Here is a 20,206-nt window from a genome sequence, read left to right as displayed (position 1 = left end):
CTCGTTGGTCTTCTGATCACTCTTGCCGTTAGGTTTTGCCACAATCGCCGAGGCAGCAGTAGACTTCCCGTGTGGCTTCATAGTCACGGAGGAAGCGAACGTCTTCTCGTTGGTCTTCTGATCGCTGGAGACCGCAGAGTTGTCTTTGGATTCCATCGAGATAGTTACTTGAGAGAATCTTATGGATTTTAATGGAAACATAAACTATGGAAAGAGATTTATAAATAGAGAAACGAAGAGGAAGGTGAAAGGAATCCATTGATTAAGTTCAATAAGATGATTGATTAGATCAGATAGTGGTGAAACGGATCTGGAGAAGAGTAACGAAAGAGGTGGAAAGGGAAAGGCAAGAGAAGAAGAAGATACGACAGTCGGCTGAGAAGAAAGAAACGATACTTTGGAAAATTGTTGGTGATGACCTGGGCTTAAAATATTTTTAAAAGCCCACTAAATCAGATTAGTTTTTATGACCCAAACACATATTCAAAAACTCGTATTTCTCTAATGAAATCTCTAATGAAAATATACAAAAACGTTTGTGACGTGGAGTAACCAAGCTGTGGGATTGGCTATAATTAACTGTCCTACGTGGACACCTTAGAATGCCATGATATCTTGCTTTTAGTAGTGTTAGATAAAAGGGTTTGAATCCCTCCTAGGGTGTCCACCTAGGATTCCACCTCACTGATTCGTCTACCTAGGATTCCACCTCACTGATTCGTGCATCCTGGAGCTGCCATGTGTCCCTCTCCTAAATACGCTGCGTTTCATTAATTGTTGCATGATATGACTGGGCTTAATTTGGTTTGTGGGCTTCATTTGTTGCTTAATCAACTTAGCCGATCGCGAGAAACCTAAGCCTCTCAATCTGGGTCGCATCAAATTTTAGGAGTTCACTGTATTCTTTCTTCTTCGTTATCTAAACCGCCATTGGAGTACCCAGGAGATTTCTGCGAAATGAATCTTTATGGCGACTCTCTGGATCGAGCAGATTTTGTGACGTTTAGTATGAGTTTCTTCTTCTCTAACCCGTTACGAACTTCAAAAGGGTTAATGGTCCGTAATAAACATTGCTTCATTCGTTTTTTTTGTTTGAGGTGGCCTCCTTCACTAACCATCAATCTATAGTTGTAAACCCTATCTTTTCGCCAACTACCTACGGCCTTCGTCTACCTCTAACTTCTCGGTGTTGCTACCGATTCCGATTCTCTTATGCGTCAACTACTTCCCACCTCTAAAGAGTCATAAAGTTTATCTATTTACTGCAACAATCCAACGACATGAATTTATTTCAATGACATCACCTCCACCCTATATATATCATTCATTGTTGCTTCTCACCTTACCGAATCACGCTAAGCAAATTATCAGAGGAAACGATGGAAACCAGATCGGCAAAATCTCCCGGAAATGTACTTAAACCTCTGTTCTTCAGTGATGTTATGCTGGTTTGGGACCGTCTGAGCTACGCTTTTGATTGAAATATGTTCTGGGAAGCAAGGAAAACAACAAAAGGTGGCTTCCTAATAGAACTGGATCTGCTTCTTATAGATGAACAAATATTCGATTTTCTCTGTAACGAGAATTGTGTTCGTTAATATTCAATTTCGCTTAAACTATTCTACTACAGGTTGTGTTGTCCAGCGTTTCATTTCTTCAAACCGTGTAGCCCGTTACGAAGATCACTTAAAGCGTGGAAAGACCTACAGTCGTTGCTTCAGGGTGTATCAAGAAAGTTGTCTGGTGATATTTATATGATCGACGGTGAAGAGTTTTGGCTTGGATGATTTCTGCCCAGGTTTGACTCGGAACGAGTTTGATCTCTATATGAAGGAATAAGACAAATTTTATATCAATTTGAGTGGTGCTAATTATCTATAATATTAAAATATATTGGTGGGCTTGAATCAGCTGTTGAGATAACGCACTGAGACGAACTAGACTCGAGGCTACGAAGGAGAAGGAGATGGCGGTTAAAAGGTGGGGTGGTGTGAGTTGTTCTACCAAGTCATGAGTCATCCCGATTGGAATTTGAGTTCAAGACTGTAATCTGTAAATGTAAATAAGGAGAAGAACATTTTGTCTGATGAAAAGAAAGATAATGTGAGCTGACTTTTTGACTCAAGAAAAAATGAAATTCATGGAATAATATAACTCATAATATATATATATATATATATTTTTTCTATAAATAGTTAAAAAATAATAAGCAGAAAAATAGTGATATCTGCTTATGATTTTTTAACGTATAACAAAGTCAACGAAAAAACAAGGTCAATGAAAACTATGATACGCTTTGTTAAATATATAATTAATTAATCAAATATAAGAAAACTAATGTTAAATATATATATTAACAATCCCTACTATTTAAAATCTTTAATGGGTTATTCGGATAACATGATTATTTAGTATTAAATGTTATAACATATAAAATATTTAGTGGTGTACGTTTTAAATGATAACAGCAAAAGAAAAGTACCACTCAATATTAGGTTTTTGTGGTGTTTACTTAATTTAGATATTTTTCTATTTCACAAAAACGAATAATAGTACTTTTAGTTTTAAAATAAATTCATTTACACATTATCTAAACTACTATTTTCGGAAAAATAAACTAGGGCTGTTATATATGGTAAAACCGAACCGTACCGAACCGAACCGAACCAAAATAGATAATATAGTTTGGTTTTGGTATATACCATATAAACCAAATGGATATAATTTTATAAAAACCATAGGATTTGGATATGGTTTGGTATATAACCGATTAAACCGAATAAACCGAACTAAACCGATTAAAAGTAGAAACATGTAAATATGTATCTATTTTATAACAATACATGAAAATCTATTTGTTACATAAGTTAAATTTGTGTTAATAACTATTACCATAATTTTATAGTAATAAAGAACCTTAATTTGTAAAACACTTGAACTATAATTAAATAACAATACATTGCAATTTAGACATCTTATTTTCGAAGTCTTTTTTGATCTTTTTGCTTTATTTTAGTCTTCACTAAATTAATATGATGATTATAAATTTGATGGACAATAAATAATGGAAAATTTTCACAATTTTTTTCTTATCTGTAAACAAACAGAGTTTCGTGTTCAATTGAAAAAGCATAACTTTAATGAACACTAAATATGGAAGACTAGAAAAACTTTTCTTTGATGTTTCTGTTTTGTTTCATATTTTTATTTTCAAATTTTCAAGTATTCATTTTAGTTATAGATTTGATTATTTTATTTGATGGTAGAAGCATTTTTACTTTTTTGTTCATTTATTTGAACATGTAATATCTTTTTAATAAATGAATGTGTTGACAATATGACTCTAAAATTCATAATATGATCTCAAACTAAATAATTATGTTTTTTGGTATAAAACTGAATAAACCAAAAACCTGAATAAACCAAAAAACGACAGTATATAAACCAAACCGAACCGAAGTAAATATAGATTTAAAATGGTAGTTATATTTTACTAACCGAAATACCGAAAACTGAAAAAACCGAACCGATATCCGGATTGAACAGCCCTAAAATAAACAACATAAAAATAAAAGTACTACGAATCTTGAAAACATTCAAGAAATAATATACATGTTTTGCAACTCAATCAACAATAATACATGGTTTGTGTGCTACACCCAATCACCATTAGTCTACCTAATATCATAATCAATATAAAACAAATTTTGAATACATGTAAAACAATTAAACAACTAAATTCACTTGAACAAGATAACTAATTAACTATGAAAGATCTACAAAAAGATTTTTTAGAAGAAAAAAACACAAACCAATCCTTCAAGGCCAAAATCATATAAACAACAAGTAATTCCTCCAATTATGAGTAAAAAATAACTTTTTTTTAAAACGAACATTATAGTATAGATACAACCACCATGAATAAAGTTAATAAGTCATCCTACATACAATCCATCTTCCAATCAAACCATCGATCTCTAGCATACTTCAAAATATAAATCGTTTTCGTAGAGATACCCCTCCTACTCACCATCTTCACACACGCACAACAACAAGATCAAATAACAATTATACAAACCCAAATAACAAAAAAACAAAGAAAAAAAATCCCGCCCGTAGGGCGGGCCAGCTCTAGTTAATATATATAAGGTTCAACGTAAAATATAAGAAAACGGACAGAACTTAGGTTCACCCCTAGGGTGAACCTTTAAATTCACTCCACCTTTTAGGACCAATCAAATTTCCATATAAATTATTAATTAAAAAACAATAAACTAAATAAAAAATAGCTACAAAAAATAAAAACACTAATTTTAACGACGCTAACGTTTCGAGCGAAATCTTAAACCCTAAATTTTAAATTCTAAACTCTATACCCTAAATTCTAAACCCAAATTCAAACCCCTAAACCCAAACCCTATACCCTAAACCCTAATCATAAACCCTAAACCCAAATTATATACCCTAAACCTAAAAAATACACTATAAACCTAAACTCTATATCCTAAACCCAAGTTCTAGACCCTAAACCCAAACCGTAAACCTTAAACCCAAATTATATACCCTAAACCCAAAACTTTAACAACAAGTCCAAACGGTAAATCTTAAACCCAAACCCTAAATCTTAAACCCAAAACCTATACCCTAAACCGAAATCCTAGACCTAAAACCCAAACGGTAAACCCTAAACCCAAACCCCAAACTTAGATGCTATAGGGTTTGGGTTAAGGTTTACGGTTTAGGGTCTAAGACTTGAGTTTAGGGTATAGGATTTAGGTTTATAATCTATTTTTTGGGTTTAGGGTCTAGGATTAGGGTTTAGGGTTTGGGTTTAGGGTCTAAGATTAGGGTTTAGGGTATAGGGTTTGGGTTTAGGGGTTTGGATTTGGGTTTAGGGTTTAGGATTGGGGTTTAGGGTTTAGGATTGGGGTTTCAAGTATAGGGTTTGAGTTTAGGGTCTAAGATTAGGGTTTAGGGCATAGGGTTTTGGTTTAGAGGTTTGGATTTGGATTTAGAATTTAGGGTATATGGTTTAGAATTTAAGGTTTAGGGTTTAGAGTTTATGTGGAAGCGTTAGCGTCGTTAAAATTAGCGTTTGTATTTTTTATAGCTATTTTTTATTTAATTTAATGCTTTTTAATTAATAATCTATGTGGAAATTTGATTGGTTTTAAAAGGTGGGGTGAATTTAAAAGGGGTGAACTTAAGTTCTGTCCATTTTTAAACTAGACTGATATGAATTCCGACGAAGTTTACCTTATCTGACATATAAATCATTAAATGCAATTGCTCTACAGAACGTGTGACTATGTAACCCAATAATCTGAGTCAGTACCATTTGTCACCATCCAGATTCAAACTAAAAATATTATAATGCATATCGTTCAATAGGCTATTGGCATGGCAGGCTAATATTTACAATTTGTGGTTTGAGCTTAGTCATCTTTTCCATCGAGGAAACTTAGATCATCATACTCATGTAAAAATTTATGAAACTAGAAAGATTGAGCTCATAAGAACTTTATTGAAAGATAGAAATAGCTTGTAAAACTTTATTATATGCAAAGAAAGTAAAGAGAAAGGAAACCTTTAGACTTGTCTTCAAAAACACAAACGTTTGATTGATGTCATTAAAGGATTTCAAAGAGGCTGCTCAAAGAGACAGCCAAGGTTCCATCAATGGATTCTCATTACACAATATTTATGTGGAACCTCTCTTGCAACAGCCCTAGATACAATGAGCTAATGGGCTTGGTTACAATATTGGGCTTGAACTTTCTACTAACTAACTCTTCTCGAACATTAATGGGGGTTAAGAAACAGAACATCGAGTTTTTTTCTCTGAACGCTCTCATTCGACTCGACGGAGTGCGTTGAGAGTATTGAAGACACTTGGACACTTGGTATATCGTATAATCTCTTACTAGTCGCTCTAATTTATGGTTCTTTACGGTTATGAAAAAATTTAGGTGGAAAATCATGGGTCAGCCTAGCCTTGCAATTTTTTGGATAAAATAAAAGAATATTCATTTTTTTTTTGGTCAAATAAAAGAATATTCATTAACAATGGTAACTAATCACAATACTAAAAGCCAGATATGGAAAGCAATTAGACTGTCCACGTCACTTAAAATAATCAACCAATCAAATGTTTCTAAATTGCCATGTCATTCTTTTGTTAATCAAAATAGATTGGCCCATTTTTAACGAGCCCGAGCCTCTTTCTAAATATACTACTTCTGAGTCGTCTCCATCTATTCGCCTTCAAGATCATCGCTCCGACTTCTGCAATCCAACGCTACCCAACCACACTCATTCAGTTTTGTTCTTTACACCTATCTTAATAAGAGATGTTATCCTTCGACCTCTCTTCCTTTCTCTTATATAAACCTTACATCAAAGCTTTCGGTTCATTATCCTCTTACTCCCTTTCGATCTATCTGTTATATTTTTAAGACATTTTTATCTATGATTTCAGTTTCCAGACTTATATGTGGTTCATTATCCTGCTGTTCTGTTAGTAACCACAGTGAACACTACAAATATTGGAGGTAAGAAGTTTCCATGTTTTGATCAGCAATATCTTGATTGTCAACATCTTACAAAGCAAGAAAAAATTGATTCTTTTTACCAACATGGAAACTTCTGCAGCGGAGCTACACAAACGGAGCTAGAGATCAAAGCAAGTTAGAAAGCTACTCTTAGGATCTAAGATCATTCAAATGGGAGGCTTAGAGAAGAACTACAAGCGGCTCTTTAGAGTCTATGATGTTACTTATCCACAACCGCAGTGTTACTCTTCATCTCATCAAAGAAGATTGCTTTCTGCAGTGACAGATCTATCCAACTGGCTTCTCCTCAGGGAGATAACATGAGGGTTCACTACAAGATCAAAAGAGTGAACAGAGTCTAGAGTCTAAACACTAAGAAACGTACTTATGACTGGATACTGTGTGTTGTGTGTTTATAGATAGAGATGATGTCATAGGCAATTGATGAAACAATAGACAAAGAAGAAGTTGGAAAAACTACAGATCTAGCTAATCAGGTAATTATTGAAATTTCAGTCACAAGATACACACACAGCTTTCGTTTGTTTTCTCAATATTCTTCACTCTAACTAATTCCTCAGTATTCTGCTGTTCTTATAGGTGGTCGATGAGATTACAGTTCACAGGTTGGCTTTTCTTAAGTAGTCAAGTTAAAATTTGTCAAGAAAATATTACAAATGGTTTAAAACTAACTTTACCTGCTTCTTTCTCAACAGGTATGTATCTTCATCTCTAAAACGCAGGATGGCTACAAAAAATGACGTTCCCACTACAGTCAATAAAAAGAGGCACGTGTATGTAAATAGACATGACGGTTCAAATTACTTACTTTGATCTATTAAGTTTATGAGGAATAGAAAATTCATTCTTGATTGGTTGTTCAAATATTATTGCAGCTTGGAATTTACTGAAGTGGATGATCTGGAGAAGAGATTGACTACAGCTCTCTCCTTCTAAACTTGACCTTTTTGTGGTGGGTAAATTTGCTTTTATTCTGATTAATTGTATCTCGGCCAGAAAAAATATGATTATGTCTAACAGGATTTTCTTGGTGTTTAGTACATTATAACTTCATTGTAACATCAGCTCATTCGTTCTAATCTAACCAATACAAAAATTGTGTGCTATGGCCAATGTTTTGGTCCTCCTCTCTAATTTGAAGTTGAGTTTGAGCGCTAGAGATATGGATATGGATATGGAGCTAAGGCTTTGTCGTGGTGCTTATGATTCTTCTTCTGTGATATAACTTCAGTCTCCAATTAGTAACCATTACTCTTCTTCCCCTGTGAGGCAACCGCCTCCACACGGGTTCAAATCTTCAGCGGCTATGGCAGCTGCGGTGATGAACGTGAGATCCTCGGCGTTTGCTAGACGCATTTTGGGTTTTAAACCAGTTGTAGATAGCTTCTTTGAATGTCTCGGAGTGGGGATCGCCTAACGGGAAGCTCGAGTGGGGAATGCAAAGAGAGGAGCAGATCGGGTATTTGTCTTGGTCACAACCAAAATTCTGTCTTTTACTCTGGGTGTAGTACATTAGTAAGAAACCATGGAATCAACTTGCAGGGTGAAAAATTGAGTCAAAGTCACTGTGAAGTTCATGGATTGTTGTTATCAGCCAGAAGCTTTATAATCAAGTACGAAGCCGTGGATAAAGGTAACTCGGTTTGTAAGTTCTCTCTATATTTTAATAATTATTTCACCTATATATATTCAGAAATACTCCGGTTTCTTTCAGGAACCGAACTTCTTAGGTGAATTCTCAAGTGTTAACGACGATAACAACTCCGATGTGATATACTATATGTCCAGAAGAAGCATTGAACAACAAAAGCAAACGATGCAGCAGCAGCATCAACTGTCTTCGTCAGGATTTGGAGCAACACCTAGCCTCGCAGGCGTGATGCAGTTTGCGGACTTTGGTCCGAAAGTGGCGTTGAACCAGACCAGTAACCAAGATGATCAAGAAACCTGGATGGACCCAGTTTATTTCTTGAAGTTACCAGTCTTAACTGATAAGATAGAGGATCATAACCAAACCCATAATCTCATGTCTCAAGCAGGAGGTGAATGTGAAGGAAACATAGTCAACGTGTTTCTTGAAGAAAAGGAGAATCAAGACGATGAAAACGACAACAACTCCGTTTTACTGGAGGAGAAGAAGGAAATAGAGAGAACAAGAATGATTTGACAAAGGAGTTGAAGAGCAAGAGGAAGAGAACAAGAACCGGCAAGACAAGTGAAGAAGTAGAAAGCCAACGAACGACTTATATCGCAGTAGTTAAAGGAACCGTATGAAGAAAATGAACGAGCATCTTCGTGTCCTCAGGTCTCTTATGCCTGGATCCTACGTTCAAAGGGCATCATAATAACGCATATACTTCTTTTTGTATTCATATATCTTAAAACATTTTTTAATATGTATGTATATAACATTGATATCAAGCTTTGATCATAGGTGGAGCGATAGAGTTTGTGAGAGAGTTGTAGCAACTTCTACATTGCCTAGAGTAACAAAAGCGTCAGATAATCCTCGGAGAAACCAGTAATAGGCAAATTGGGAACATGTCACGACAATGACTTCTTCTTTACCAATAACTTCAGTTGCTAACCCACAAATTATTACTGGAATGTAACTGTACTAGAGGGTGGAAGAGGAGGGCTCCGGGAAGAAACAGCAGAGAACAAGTTGTGCTTGGCTGATGTGGAGGTGGAGCTGCTGGGTTTGATGCCATGATCAAGAAGAAGACCAAGACAACTGATTAAGACTATTGCTGCGGATCTTCACGACGCATGATTAACATTTTCCATGATTTTTAGTTTGCTAAGCTCTGCTTCAAATTTTTCTGTTTCAATAATTATATCTCCTTTTGCATAAGTTGCCTACTTAGCTATTGGAAGCTTAAGTGAAAAACATCATCAAAGATAACAAATTAAATATTAAAAACAACTAATATTTACCATATATACAATGATATAGAATACAGAAACATCATCAAAGATAACAAATTAAATATTAAAAACAACTAATATTTACCATATATACAATAATATATAATAAACTAACAAAACATATTCTCGAAAATGATACTGAAAGCATATCTCTGCAACAAGTACAATAAAAAAAAACTAAAGATTGCTTGACAGACAAGTTATTACTACAAAAACACAAACATAACAAAAAAGACATCCTAATTTTCCACGGCAACAAATCACACATATGATTAACAAAATCAAACAAACGTAGCTTACAATAGATAGTTTAACACAAATAACAAATAGGTAAATAACTCTTACTTGGCGGTCGCTTCTTAATAAGCATTGACACAACCTATGGTTAAAAAATATTGACACTCTCTTCAACACGATTATACTAATCCCACATGGTTTTTCAACCATAAGGCAACTAAAATATATAATAATGTGAAATCATTGTTTGTTATGAGATTGTTTTTCCTATTGATTTTGTTGTTTTATTTTATGGGAAATTATTGTCTATGCATTACTATTTAATAATGCATAGACAAATTTTAAACGGTTTCAGTTCTAAAACAGTTATTAATCATCAATTTTGTAAAATTTACGTTAAACAATAATGATAAATGCAGATGCATTATTGAACAAATTTTATTTGTTCTAATGTGTTTACCTATATGAAATTTTGATCCCTAAAATGTTTCAAATCTTATACAGAAGTAAAGTTTGCCAAACATAATAAAAGAAAAGTTATTCAAACTATCTTCCTAATTTTACTGTGATAGTCAGGTTACTCTTTTTCATTTCATATAATCGAAACTTATTTGAGATTAATATAAATAAAATTTTAAAATGATAAATAAAATTTTAAAACTAAATTTTCTCATTTATACAAAAGATTTACCATGAAAGTAAAAATAGTAAGTTGCAATTGATCAAATAAACACAATTATTTTTTTTTTGTTTTGGAAGATTCCATTAAAACTTAAGTCAACCAAATTAGTCAAGAAAGGCTAAAAGAAACAACATACGAAAGGAAAGCGTAAGAAAGCAGCGAAAGACATCAGTAGATGCCGTAGATAGAAAGAAATGGACTCCCAATCAAGGGAAACACAATTAATCTAAAACTAAGATGATAATTTACATGTGACAAAATATAAAAAAAAAAAGTTTATTATCCGCGCGTAGCGCGGAAAAACGATCTAGTACTACTAAAAGCCCGATATCATGGCATTCTAAGGTGTCCACGTAGGACAGTTTATTACAGCCAATCCCACAGCTTGGTTACTCCATGTCACCATCGTTTTTGTGTATTTTCATCCGAGAAATACGATGTGTTTGAGTCATAAAAACCAATCTGATTTACTGGGCTTTTTAAAATATTCAAGCCCATGCCATCACCAACATCTCTCCAAAGTCGTAACCCTATTGTTTCTTTCCTCTCCACCGACTCTCATAGCTTCTTCTTCTCTTGCCTTTCCCCTTCCACCTCTTTCGTTACTCTTCTCCAGATCCGTTTAACCACTATCTGATCTAATCAATCCTCTTATTGAACTTAATCAATGGATTCCTTTCACCTTCCTGTTCGTTTCTCTATTTATAAATCTCTTCTCATAGTTTATGTTTCCATTAAAATCCATAATATTCTCTCAAGTAACTATCTCGATGGAATCCAAAGGCAATTCTACAGTCTACTGCTGCCTCGGCGATTGCGGTGAAACCTAACGGCAAGAGTGCTGTTTCATCTGACATTCCGAAGAAGCAAAAATCTGCTGTTCTGCTGTTGGTCTCTCCTCCGCGCATGGCGACCAATCGATGTTCTTCAGAGATGTTTCATTCGGCCCACACGAAGCCGAGCTGAGGTTTCGTCTGATTCACTTTTTGGAGGCTCGAAATCCAAACACGAAAGAACTCATCGGACAGGAGATGCTTCTTATTGACGAAGAGGTTCTTCTAAAAATTGTTCTTTATTAATTTCTAATGTTTTAAAATTGATTGATTGAGATGGTATTTCTGATAATGTCAATTCCAAATGATTTATAGGGAACTGTCATCCAAGGTTTTATTACAGCAGGACGGGTTGGGATGTATAAGCTGACATCAGGTTCTGTTTATAAACTGAGTAACTTCTTCGGATCCAGAAGCAAAGTCCAGTTTTGGGTTGCTGATCATAGGGCCACCATTTCGTTCTCTTGGAACTCTGATTTGAAAGTTCTCGAGAACCATCCGGTCCCAATTCTCGAAGACAGGTTCAGGTTCCATAGCTACGAGGAGTTTCAGGCCAACTGCGACCGCAGAGTTGATCTTTATGGTAAGCTCTGCTGACTTCTTTTTGGTGTTCATACTTAGATCTTTAGGTTATAATTAATCACCTCCAGTAACTACTATTTCGATGCGTTTTGTTACATATTTATATTTTGATTAGAATAATAATCACCTCCAGTAACTACTATTTCAATGAGTTTTGTTACATATTTAGTAGATATGTGATTTGTGAACAGCTGATGAATAACTTCTATACACGTTTGAAATGATATTAGTTGTATAAGTGTGATATCTGAGACCTTTATATATTCTATTTCAGATTATGTTGGCCACATGAAACTGGTGAATGGGCAGACTATCACTGACCACACTGCCCTTGATGAAGTTGACATAGCAGAGAAGCGGCATCTGTGTGTTCATGTACAAACACATGAGTAAGTTTGTTTGCTTATTTTTTAGCCGTAATCTCTGTGCGCTATTTTTAACAAATGTTTTTTATCCATACACAGCGAACCAGTGATGAAGCTCTATTTATGGGACAATGCTGCATCCGAGTTCTGCCAGAAGTTCATATCGTATGGACGGACTCCAACCGTTCTTTTGGTCACCACAGTAAACCCTAAACATCTTGGAGGTTAGCATATTACTTAAAATATTTCATTACAATATGTGATCATTTGGAAATAATCGTTGCAAGTGTATAGCTTTCTTCCTTTAATTTTTTTTTTGATAATCAATTTATTTGTTATGATCAGGAACCCTTGCCCTTGCTTCTATGGCATCATCTAGAGTGTTTATGGATACTGATGTCCAGCCTACCAAGGATTATCTTGCATGGTAGGCATTTCTGTAGTCAAATCATTTTTAATACAGATTCTGCTTTGTCATTTCATGCGACTCTCTAACATATTTTTGTGTTCCTCAATTTCCTCAGGCTGAGCTCGAACCTGGACATTGCTAATAAGTTTACGGCAGAGGTTGTCACTAAGCCTGAGCCAGTAACACTAGAGGAACTATACTCTTACATCAAGCAGGAGACTGCTAAGGTACAAAGTTGATCTGTTTTATCATTCATTGTGACATGCTTGGGTATTTATGAAGTTTATTTTTCTCAATTTTGTAGGTTGCTTGGTTTGAGTGAACAGCAACTATAGATGATGTTGTCCAGAGTTCTTCTTGGTATTATATTTCCGGCGGTGGGTGTAATAGTAAGGCAATCAAAGGGCCTACTTCACTGATTTGCAACAATAAGAAGTGTGTGAAAAGGGAGGTTACAGGCGTTCCTCAGTAAGTATTTTAGACAGTGTTTTAACTACTTTTTGCAAGAAATAATAACTAATCATCTTTCATTGCAGATATCTCACGAAGATTGCTGTTTATGACAAGAGTGAACAAGCAGTTTTTGCCATTCTTGGTGATGCTGGTAAAGAGTTGACTGGGAAGCATGCATCCGAATTGGTTACCAAATATTTTGAGGTAATTTCAAGTCTGTCTATGTTGAGCCCCATATTGGTCTAACTAAAAATTAATTTATTGAATGTTAGTCAAATGAGGGATTGGGAGCTGACCATCCCGTGCCGGTTCCGCAAGCTTTACTCGATACGATAGGGCACACGCGCAATTTCATTAACAAAGTCTCAGATCATAACCTAACAGGCAAGACTCAAACCATAACTGTCACAAAGATACTTCCACCAGAAGCTACACTTGCTATAGCACACTTGGAAGAAGGCACTACTCCAGCAGTGTCCGATGATGTTTTGAAGGGTGTAGGTGATGAATCTGGTCCTTCTACAGGCTTTGAGCATTCCGCTGGTGATAGGGTTAGAAAATCTTCTGAGAATCTTGAATCACTTGAAGCAAAGCGTTCCAAGAGTGGCTAATAAAGCCTCAGCCTATCCTCTTATGCAGTGATTGTTTGTCGCTGCAGTTTAAGTAATGGTCTTATGTGGCTAATAAGTTTTAAGTACTGGTTTTCTTTATTACGTTATTGTGCTTTGTTTCTTTCATATCCAAACTTTGTCTTTGCAGCATGTGAACTATCTTTGTTAAAACATTTTTGGTTATTCTTATGTTTGCTGCTCCTTTTTGTTAAACATTTTAGTATTGATGTATCTGATGCTTAATCTTTTTAGTTTCGATATTTAAATTGGGTCATGTGGTGATTATTTCCTGCTCTATTAGTTATTTGCAATACTACCAAATGGAAACTGGTTTGCCTGATCCTGATACAAAGCATTTATTTGAAAAGGTGAGGTTAAGATTGCTAACATTACACATTTATACAAGAATATTGCCTCTTACACTTTAGGAAATTAGCTACAATTACGTGTCTGATATATTCTTTTGCTATTAACACAAAATCAATCAACCTAAGTAACCTATTAACCTTATTATTTTCAATGCCTCCATCTGCACAAACGCTTCTCACCAATTCGCGACTGCTCACAACAGGTACTCATACAATAATATTTTGTCAGTCTCAGATTACTCAGCCTTGTGTTGATTGCACTACAAGAAAACATATTTTTTACGAGGGCAATATACGTTGTAACTTCGTCGTAAACGGGGTGTTACGACGAATGAACCGCGAAACACGTTTCGTCGTAAAACGCCCGTCGTAACCGACGTTTCGTCGTAAATGACTTGTTAAGTTTACGACGAAATATATTCCTCGTAAAGCGCAGGGCAGAGATTCGTCGTAAACGACACGTAAAATTTCGTGGTAAACTCCACGTAATGGATTCGATGTAAAGCACACGTAAACATTTTCGTTGTAACACCCTCGTAAATGTTTCGATGTAAACTCCACGTAACATTTCGATGTAAAGACCACGTAAAATCTTCGATGTAAAAGACTCGTAATTATTTTCGACGGTAATCAGTTGTAAATGTTTACGTCGAGCCTACATCGACGTTTCGTTTTATAATATATTTTGAATATTATTTTTAACCTCAAATATATATATATATATAAATTTGAATTTATTTAAAATTCTGAATTTTAAATAATTTTAATTTTAAAACGAAATATGAAAATAAAAAACATTTATAAAAAAGCATTTAAAAGTCATAATATTTAAATTCATAATACAAACCAAAATATTAAAAAAACTACATATCATCGAAGTAGTCGGTGGGGTTGCTCGGCTGTTGACGGGTTGGATCGGACTCTTGGGGATCTCGTACTGGCAACCCAAGAGCGGCTCGTCTCTGACTCAACATTCTCTGCATAACCGGGTTTCCCACGGCCATCACGTCTAGCAAATCCTCAAGAGAGTCTAAACGAACCTGCTGGCTATCCATTCGAGCTTTCATCTGAGAAGTCTCTTCATCCCGTCTCGAAGTGTATGACGAAGTTGCCCTTGCAACTTGGTTAACAGAGCCTATACCGACTATTCGTCCCTTCTTTCTAGGAGCCAGCTATAAAATTAAAACATATATTAATATAGTTATTAAAAATAATGTAAACAAAAATTTTTAGTTGTACTACCTCTTCGAAGATTCTGTCGGCTTCTTCGGTGGACAATGTGACGGGTAATCCATCGGGAGACTCCTGAGTTAGTTGCGTCTCCCGTTCTTCAATCCGAGTAGCCACTGCTTGAGCGAGTTTCTCAGATGCAGGATCCACAAAAACTCCGTCGGATGTGGCGTGAGTCATCTTGAATAGGTCAGACAGAGATGGTAAGACTCCCGTCTTCTCCAACTACAAAAAAAAATATTAAAAATTATATTAATTGAATATTTTAAAATAAATATTTAAAAACAAAACTTACAACTTCTAGACGGATGCCTGCATGTGGTTTTTGGCCGGTTCTGTGAAGCATGGGCAAATTACCATCTTTATCCTTCGTTCTTCGAGAAGCCGAGCACGAATTGGCCTTTTTGATCGAAGAGGGGTGCTTCCAGTAGGCGATGAGGCCATCCCACACATCCTTCGTGAGCTCAGTGGGCTTTCCCTCATACCCGTCGAGCTCCCACTTGTCCTTCCAATCGGAGACTGTGTTGCAGAGGCGGATCTTTGCTTTTGCAACGAATTCCGCCTTCACCATCTCGGTGATTCCCAAAGACCAATGCCACTTTTGCTGAAACACAAAAAATTTGAAAAATTACAATTAATAATAATATTTAAAAAATATATACATATTTAAAAGTGAAAATTTAATTAAATTTAAAAATCTTACCGCAAACATTTTAAACCAAGTGATCTTAACGTGATTTGGAGTCTTGCTCCAGTTCGGATATGCCCCGTCGTAGTAACCCTTAATCGTTTTCGAAACGCTCCGGCCAACACGGTTGTTAGCCCCAAACCTGAAAGGAAAACAATTTAACCGTTAAAAAATAAAAATAATTTAAATTTTAATGTAATAAAAATTAATAACTTACCAATAAGTTCCTCGGGGTCTATCGGGGTCTAGAACATCCAAACCCTCCCGTCCAGGCTGGGCAAGCAAATCCTCTACCGTATATCTCGCGAATGGGGCATATGAAGGCACACGCAAATCCGGATGAACTGCACCTTCTGGGACAGGCTCAGGTGCAGCCGCTGGAGGAGGAGGTGGAGGCATATGCGGTGGAGGCATTTGCGGTGGAGGCATCTGCGGTGGAGGAGGACTCCAAGCAACTCTCTGAGAAGGCTGAGAGTCTGGAACTGCGGTGGAGGATGATGGACCGGAAGACGATGGACCGGAAGAAGATGTACCGGAACCATCGTCGCCAAACAAATCTCTATAGCTAGGTGCTCTGGATTTTCTTCTAGGAGCCATCTAAAAAAACTAAAATAAATTTAATCAATTACGACATAATAAAAATATTATTCCGTTACCTAACTAATCACCTAAACTAATTACCTAACTAATCACCTAAACTAATTCCGTTACCTAACTAATCACCTAAACTAATTTAAAAAAAAAAAAAGAGAGAAGAGAGAGTTTACCTTAGAGAGAGCAAAGGAATTTGGGAGGAATGAGCGAGGCAGCCTCGCTCTCGGCGTCTCCTTATATAGATTAGGATTCGTCGTAAAAGCGACGTAATTTTACGACGAATTTACCAGGCCCGCGTTTTTCCATTTACGACGAATTTACCAGGCCCGCGTTTTTTCATTTACGACGAAATTACCAGGCCCGTGTTTTTCGTTTACGACGAAATTACCAGGCCCGCGTTTTTCCATTTACGACGAAATTACGACGCTTAACCCTAAACACCGAGAATGAAATCCCTAAACCTCAAAGTCACATATCATCTAACATCATATCTTATTTCATACTACTTCTTACTCTTTCTTTTAGAAAATGTTACAATAGAGATATCCAACATTTGATACATATATTACATCACTCTAAATCGTTTTCGTTCTCATCACTATTACATCACTCTAAATCGTTTTCGTTCTCATCACTATCATTACAATCATCATCGTCGCTTCTCTCGAACTCGTCTTCACGTGCTTCATTTGTCGCATCATCGGGAATATCTTCATATTGAAAGTTTTGCGGGTCGATCAAAAGGATTTCATCAGTTGGTTGTTCTGGTACCTCAACTTTAGTGATAGCGTCTTCTTCTTGCAAGGGCGGTTCTTCTCCAACGACAATGCGTCCACGAGGTGTAACTTTGATAGCAGTTACCCAGTTTATCCCGGAAGTTCGAAGCCGAGGATAAGGAAGGAAGCTAACTTGCTCGGCTTGTGAAGCTAAAATGAAAGGCTCAAATTTGTTGTATCTTCTCCCAAAATTGACATCCACAACACCAAATTTGTTATACCGAATCCCTCGGTTCACAACAGGATCGAACCATTCACATTTGAAGAGGACGCATTTTAGCTTCAATAACCCGGAAATTCCACTTCAATAATCTCCTGCAATATCCCGTAAAAGTCTGTTTCACCTTTCACACATATTCCGTAGTTACTCGTTGCCCGATGTCTCCCATACTCGTATGTGTGAAAGGTAAATCCTCGTGTGAAATACATAGGTGATGTGGTGACCTTTGCAACTGGACCTTGAACCAATTCGTGAAACCATACGGGATAATAAGGATCGTCATAATCAACCTGCAAAAAACATATATATATTCTTAAACACTTACTTAATTAATATAATAGTATGAGATATATTACCTGTGATTTTAACCACTTGACAAAGTGCTTATCTTTACGTGTATCCACATCAGTTGCAGATATTCCTGGTATTGCTTCTTCAACTTGAGATACAAACATCCTGCAAATTGAACAAATAATCAAATCATACATAATTAATTTAATTCATATAATTAACATTCACAAAAATATTTACCTTTCAAAGTAACGGGTCATTGCATCCTCGCAGTTGAGCAGAATATAAGTGTGGGCACTATGTTTATCTTCTTCACATGACCACCATACTTCTTTCGTTTTACCACCAAACCGTCCAATTTCGCAGAAAATGTCAGGAACACCATCAATTGGATATGATGTCGGTACTCCACCATCATCATATCTCCTAGGAACTCTTTTTCTCGTACGAACAGTTGGAGCAAAGTAGTATGATGTGAAGTTAGATGTTTCGGCTGTCAAACTCCCTGCAACTATTGAACCTTCTACCTTTGCAAGATTTCTTGCTTTCCCCTTCAAATGTTTCATCTGTCGCTCATACGGATACATCCATCCGTTGTGAACAGGTCCACGAAGCAATGCTTCATACGGTAGGTGGACAACTAGATGCTCCATGACGTCAAAAAATGAAGGAGGAAATATCTTCTCCAGGTTGCACAATATGATCGGAATGTTCTGATGAAGTTGTTCGATGACTTCTTCTTTGAACGTACGTGTGCTAAGATCTCTGAAAAATGCTCCGATGGCTGTATATTTTAAAAGGAATCAAATTAATAACATTTCGTAACATATGTATATATATAAATTTATAATTACCTGCAAGTGCTTCGTGGACATTTGCTGGAAGGAGCTCGGCAAAAGCAAATGGAAGCAGTCGTTGCATAAACACATGACAATCATGACTTTTCATTCCGGAGAACTTTTGACCTCGTTCAATACATCTTGACATATTTGAAACATAACCATCAGGAAACTTAACTTCCGATGCAACCCAGTCAAACAAGGTTGTTTTGGCTGCTGATGACAACCGGAAGATGGGAACAGGAACGTTTCCATTGCTCTTGATATGTAACTCACTTCTTGAGCAAATATCAGGTAAGTCCATCCTTGACTTTTTGTTATCTTTTGTCTTCCCAGGGACGTTAAGTAATGTATTCATGATGTTCTCAAAAAAGTTTTTCTCGATATGCATGACATCCAGATTGTGGCGTAAGAGAAGATCCTTCCAATAGGGTAGCTCCCAAAATATACTCTTCTTATGCCAATTGTGAGATACACCATACCCATCAGGCATATTTCCAGGAACATGCCAATTTCCTCCAACCTTAACTGTTTCCTGAGCTCCGTAATAATCAATGTCCGCTTCGATCTGCTGGCCGGTGAGATATGGAGGAGGACTGTCTCTGACAATTTTTTTGTGTCGAAACAATGTCTTATTTCTTCTGTACGGATGGGCAAGTGGAAGAAACCGACGATGACAATCAAACCAACAACTCTTCCTACCATTCTTCAGTTGAAAAGCATCCGTGGATCCAAGACAATACGGACAAGATAATCTTCCATGTGTTGTCCAGCCAGACAACATCCCATAAGCAGGAAAATCACTTATCGTCCACATCAGAACTGCTCGCATCGTAAAATTGTTTTTCAAGGAACAATCGTACGTCCTCACCCCTTCTGACCACAATTGCTTTAGCTCTTCTATCAACGGTTGAAGAAAAACATCAAGAGACCGTTTTGGATGCTTCGGCCCTGGGATTAATATGGTCAAAAATAGAAATTCTTGTTCCATGCACATATCCGGCGGTAAATTATACGGCGTAAGAATGACTGGCCACAAAGAATATTGTCTACCAGACATTCCAAATGGACTAAATCCATCGGTGCATAACCCAAGATAGACATTCCGAATATTTGTAGCAAAATCTCCGTGTACCTTGTTGAAATGTTTCCACGCTCTTGCGTCTGATGGATGTGCAACCTCACCATCTCTCTGGACATGTTCGGCATGCCACCTCATCGACGCAGCAGTCCTCTCAGATTGATATAATCTTTTCAATCTGTCTGTAATTGGTAGGTACCACATCCTTTGGTACGGTACCCTATTCCTCCCACGGCCTTGCGGTTTGAATCGTGGTTTTTTGCAGAATCGACACTCTTCTAACTTGTCATCTTCCTTCCAGTAGATCATGCAGTTGTCGATGCAAACATCAATCATCTCCGAGGGTAACCCAAGACTATAAACCAATTTCTGAATCTCATAATAAGATTCAGCAGACACGTTGTCTTCTGGCAAATACTCTTTAAACAACTCCGCCCATGCATCCAT

At 36.4% G+C, this 20,206-nt stretch overlaps 2 protein-coding genes, 1 long non-coding RNA gene and 1 pseudogene across 4 annotated transcripts; 3 read left to right on the top strand and 1 right to left on the bottom strand.

The window, feature by feature from the left end:
• The first annotated feature begins 4 nt into the window (after window positions 1-4).
• LOC108871958 lies at window positions 5-3,084 on the top strand. 2 transcript variants are annotated; one of them, XR_001958661.2, is made up of 3 exons: window positions 5-1,515; window positions 1,631-1,798; window positions 1,912-3,084. It is a non-coding gene; the product is annotated as an uncharacterized LOC108871958 (long non-coding RNA). The 2 variants fall into 2 exon arrangements; XR_004458116.1 differs by having other exon boundaries at window positions 1,631-3,084.
• A 4,593-nt stretch (window positions 3,085-7,677) lies between these two features.
• On the top strand, window positions 7,678-10,682 carry LOC103869006 (annotated as a pseudogene).
• Window positions 10,683-10,917: 235 nt separating this feature from the next.
• Window positions 10,918-13,957, top strand: LOC103868963. The gene is made up of 9 exons (XM_009147006.3): window positions 10,918-11,471; window positions 11,568-11,835; window positions 12,109-12,223; window positions 12,299-12,423; window positions 12,545-12,626; window positions 12,724-12,835; window positions 12,913-13,076; window positions 13,145-13,265; window positions 13,334-13,957. Exons 1-7 carry the CDS (start codon window positions 11,340-11,342, stop codon window positions 12,928-12,930), a joined length of 852 nt encoding a protein of 283 aa, XP_009145254.1. The 5' UTR covers window positions 10,918-11,339; the 3' UTR covers window positions 12,931-13,076; window positions 13,145-13,265; window positions 13,334-13,957.
• A 3,365-nt stretch (window positions 13,958-17,322) lies between these two features.
• On the bottom strand, window positions 17,323-19,872 carry LOC117134006. The gene is made up of 4 exons (XM_033291377.1): window positions 18,694-19,872; window positions 18,080-18,623; window positions 17,905-18,004; window positions 17,323-17,838 (listed from the first exon to the last, which is right to left on the bottom strand). The coding sequence occupies exons 1-4, from the start codon at window positions 19,736-19,738 to the stop codon at window positions 17,611-17,613; spliced, it is 1,917 nt and encodes a 638-aa protein (XP_033147268.1). The 5' UTR covers window positions 19,739-19,872; the 3' UTR covers window positions 17,323-17,610.
• Between the last annotated feature and the right edge of the window lie 334 nt (window positions 19,873-20,206).

This window comes from Brassica rapa, chromosome A05 (genome assembly GCF_000309985.2).
Source record: "Brassica rapa cultivar Chiifu-401-42 chromosome A05, CAAS_Brap_v3.01, whole genome shotgun sequence".
Lineage (NCBI taxonomy): Eukaryota > Viridiplantae > Streptophyta > Magnoliopsida > Brassicales > Brassicaceae > Brassica > Brassica rapa.
This window is presented reverse-complemented; position numbering and strand designations above follow the sequence as displayed.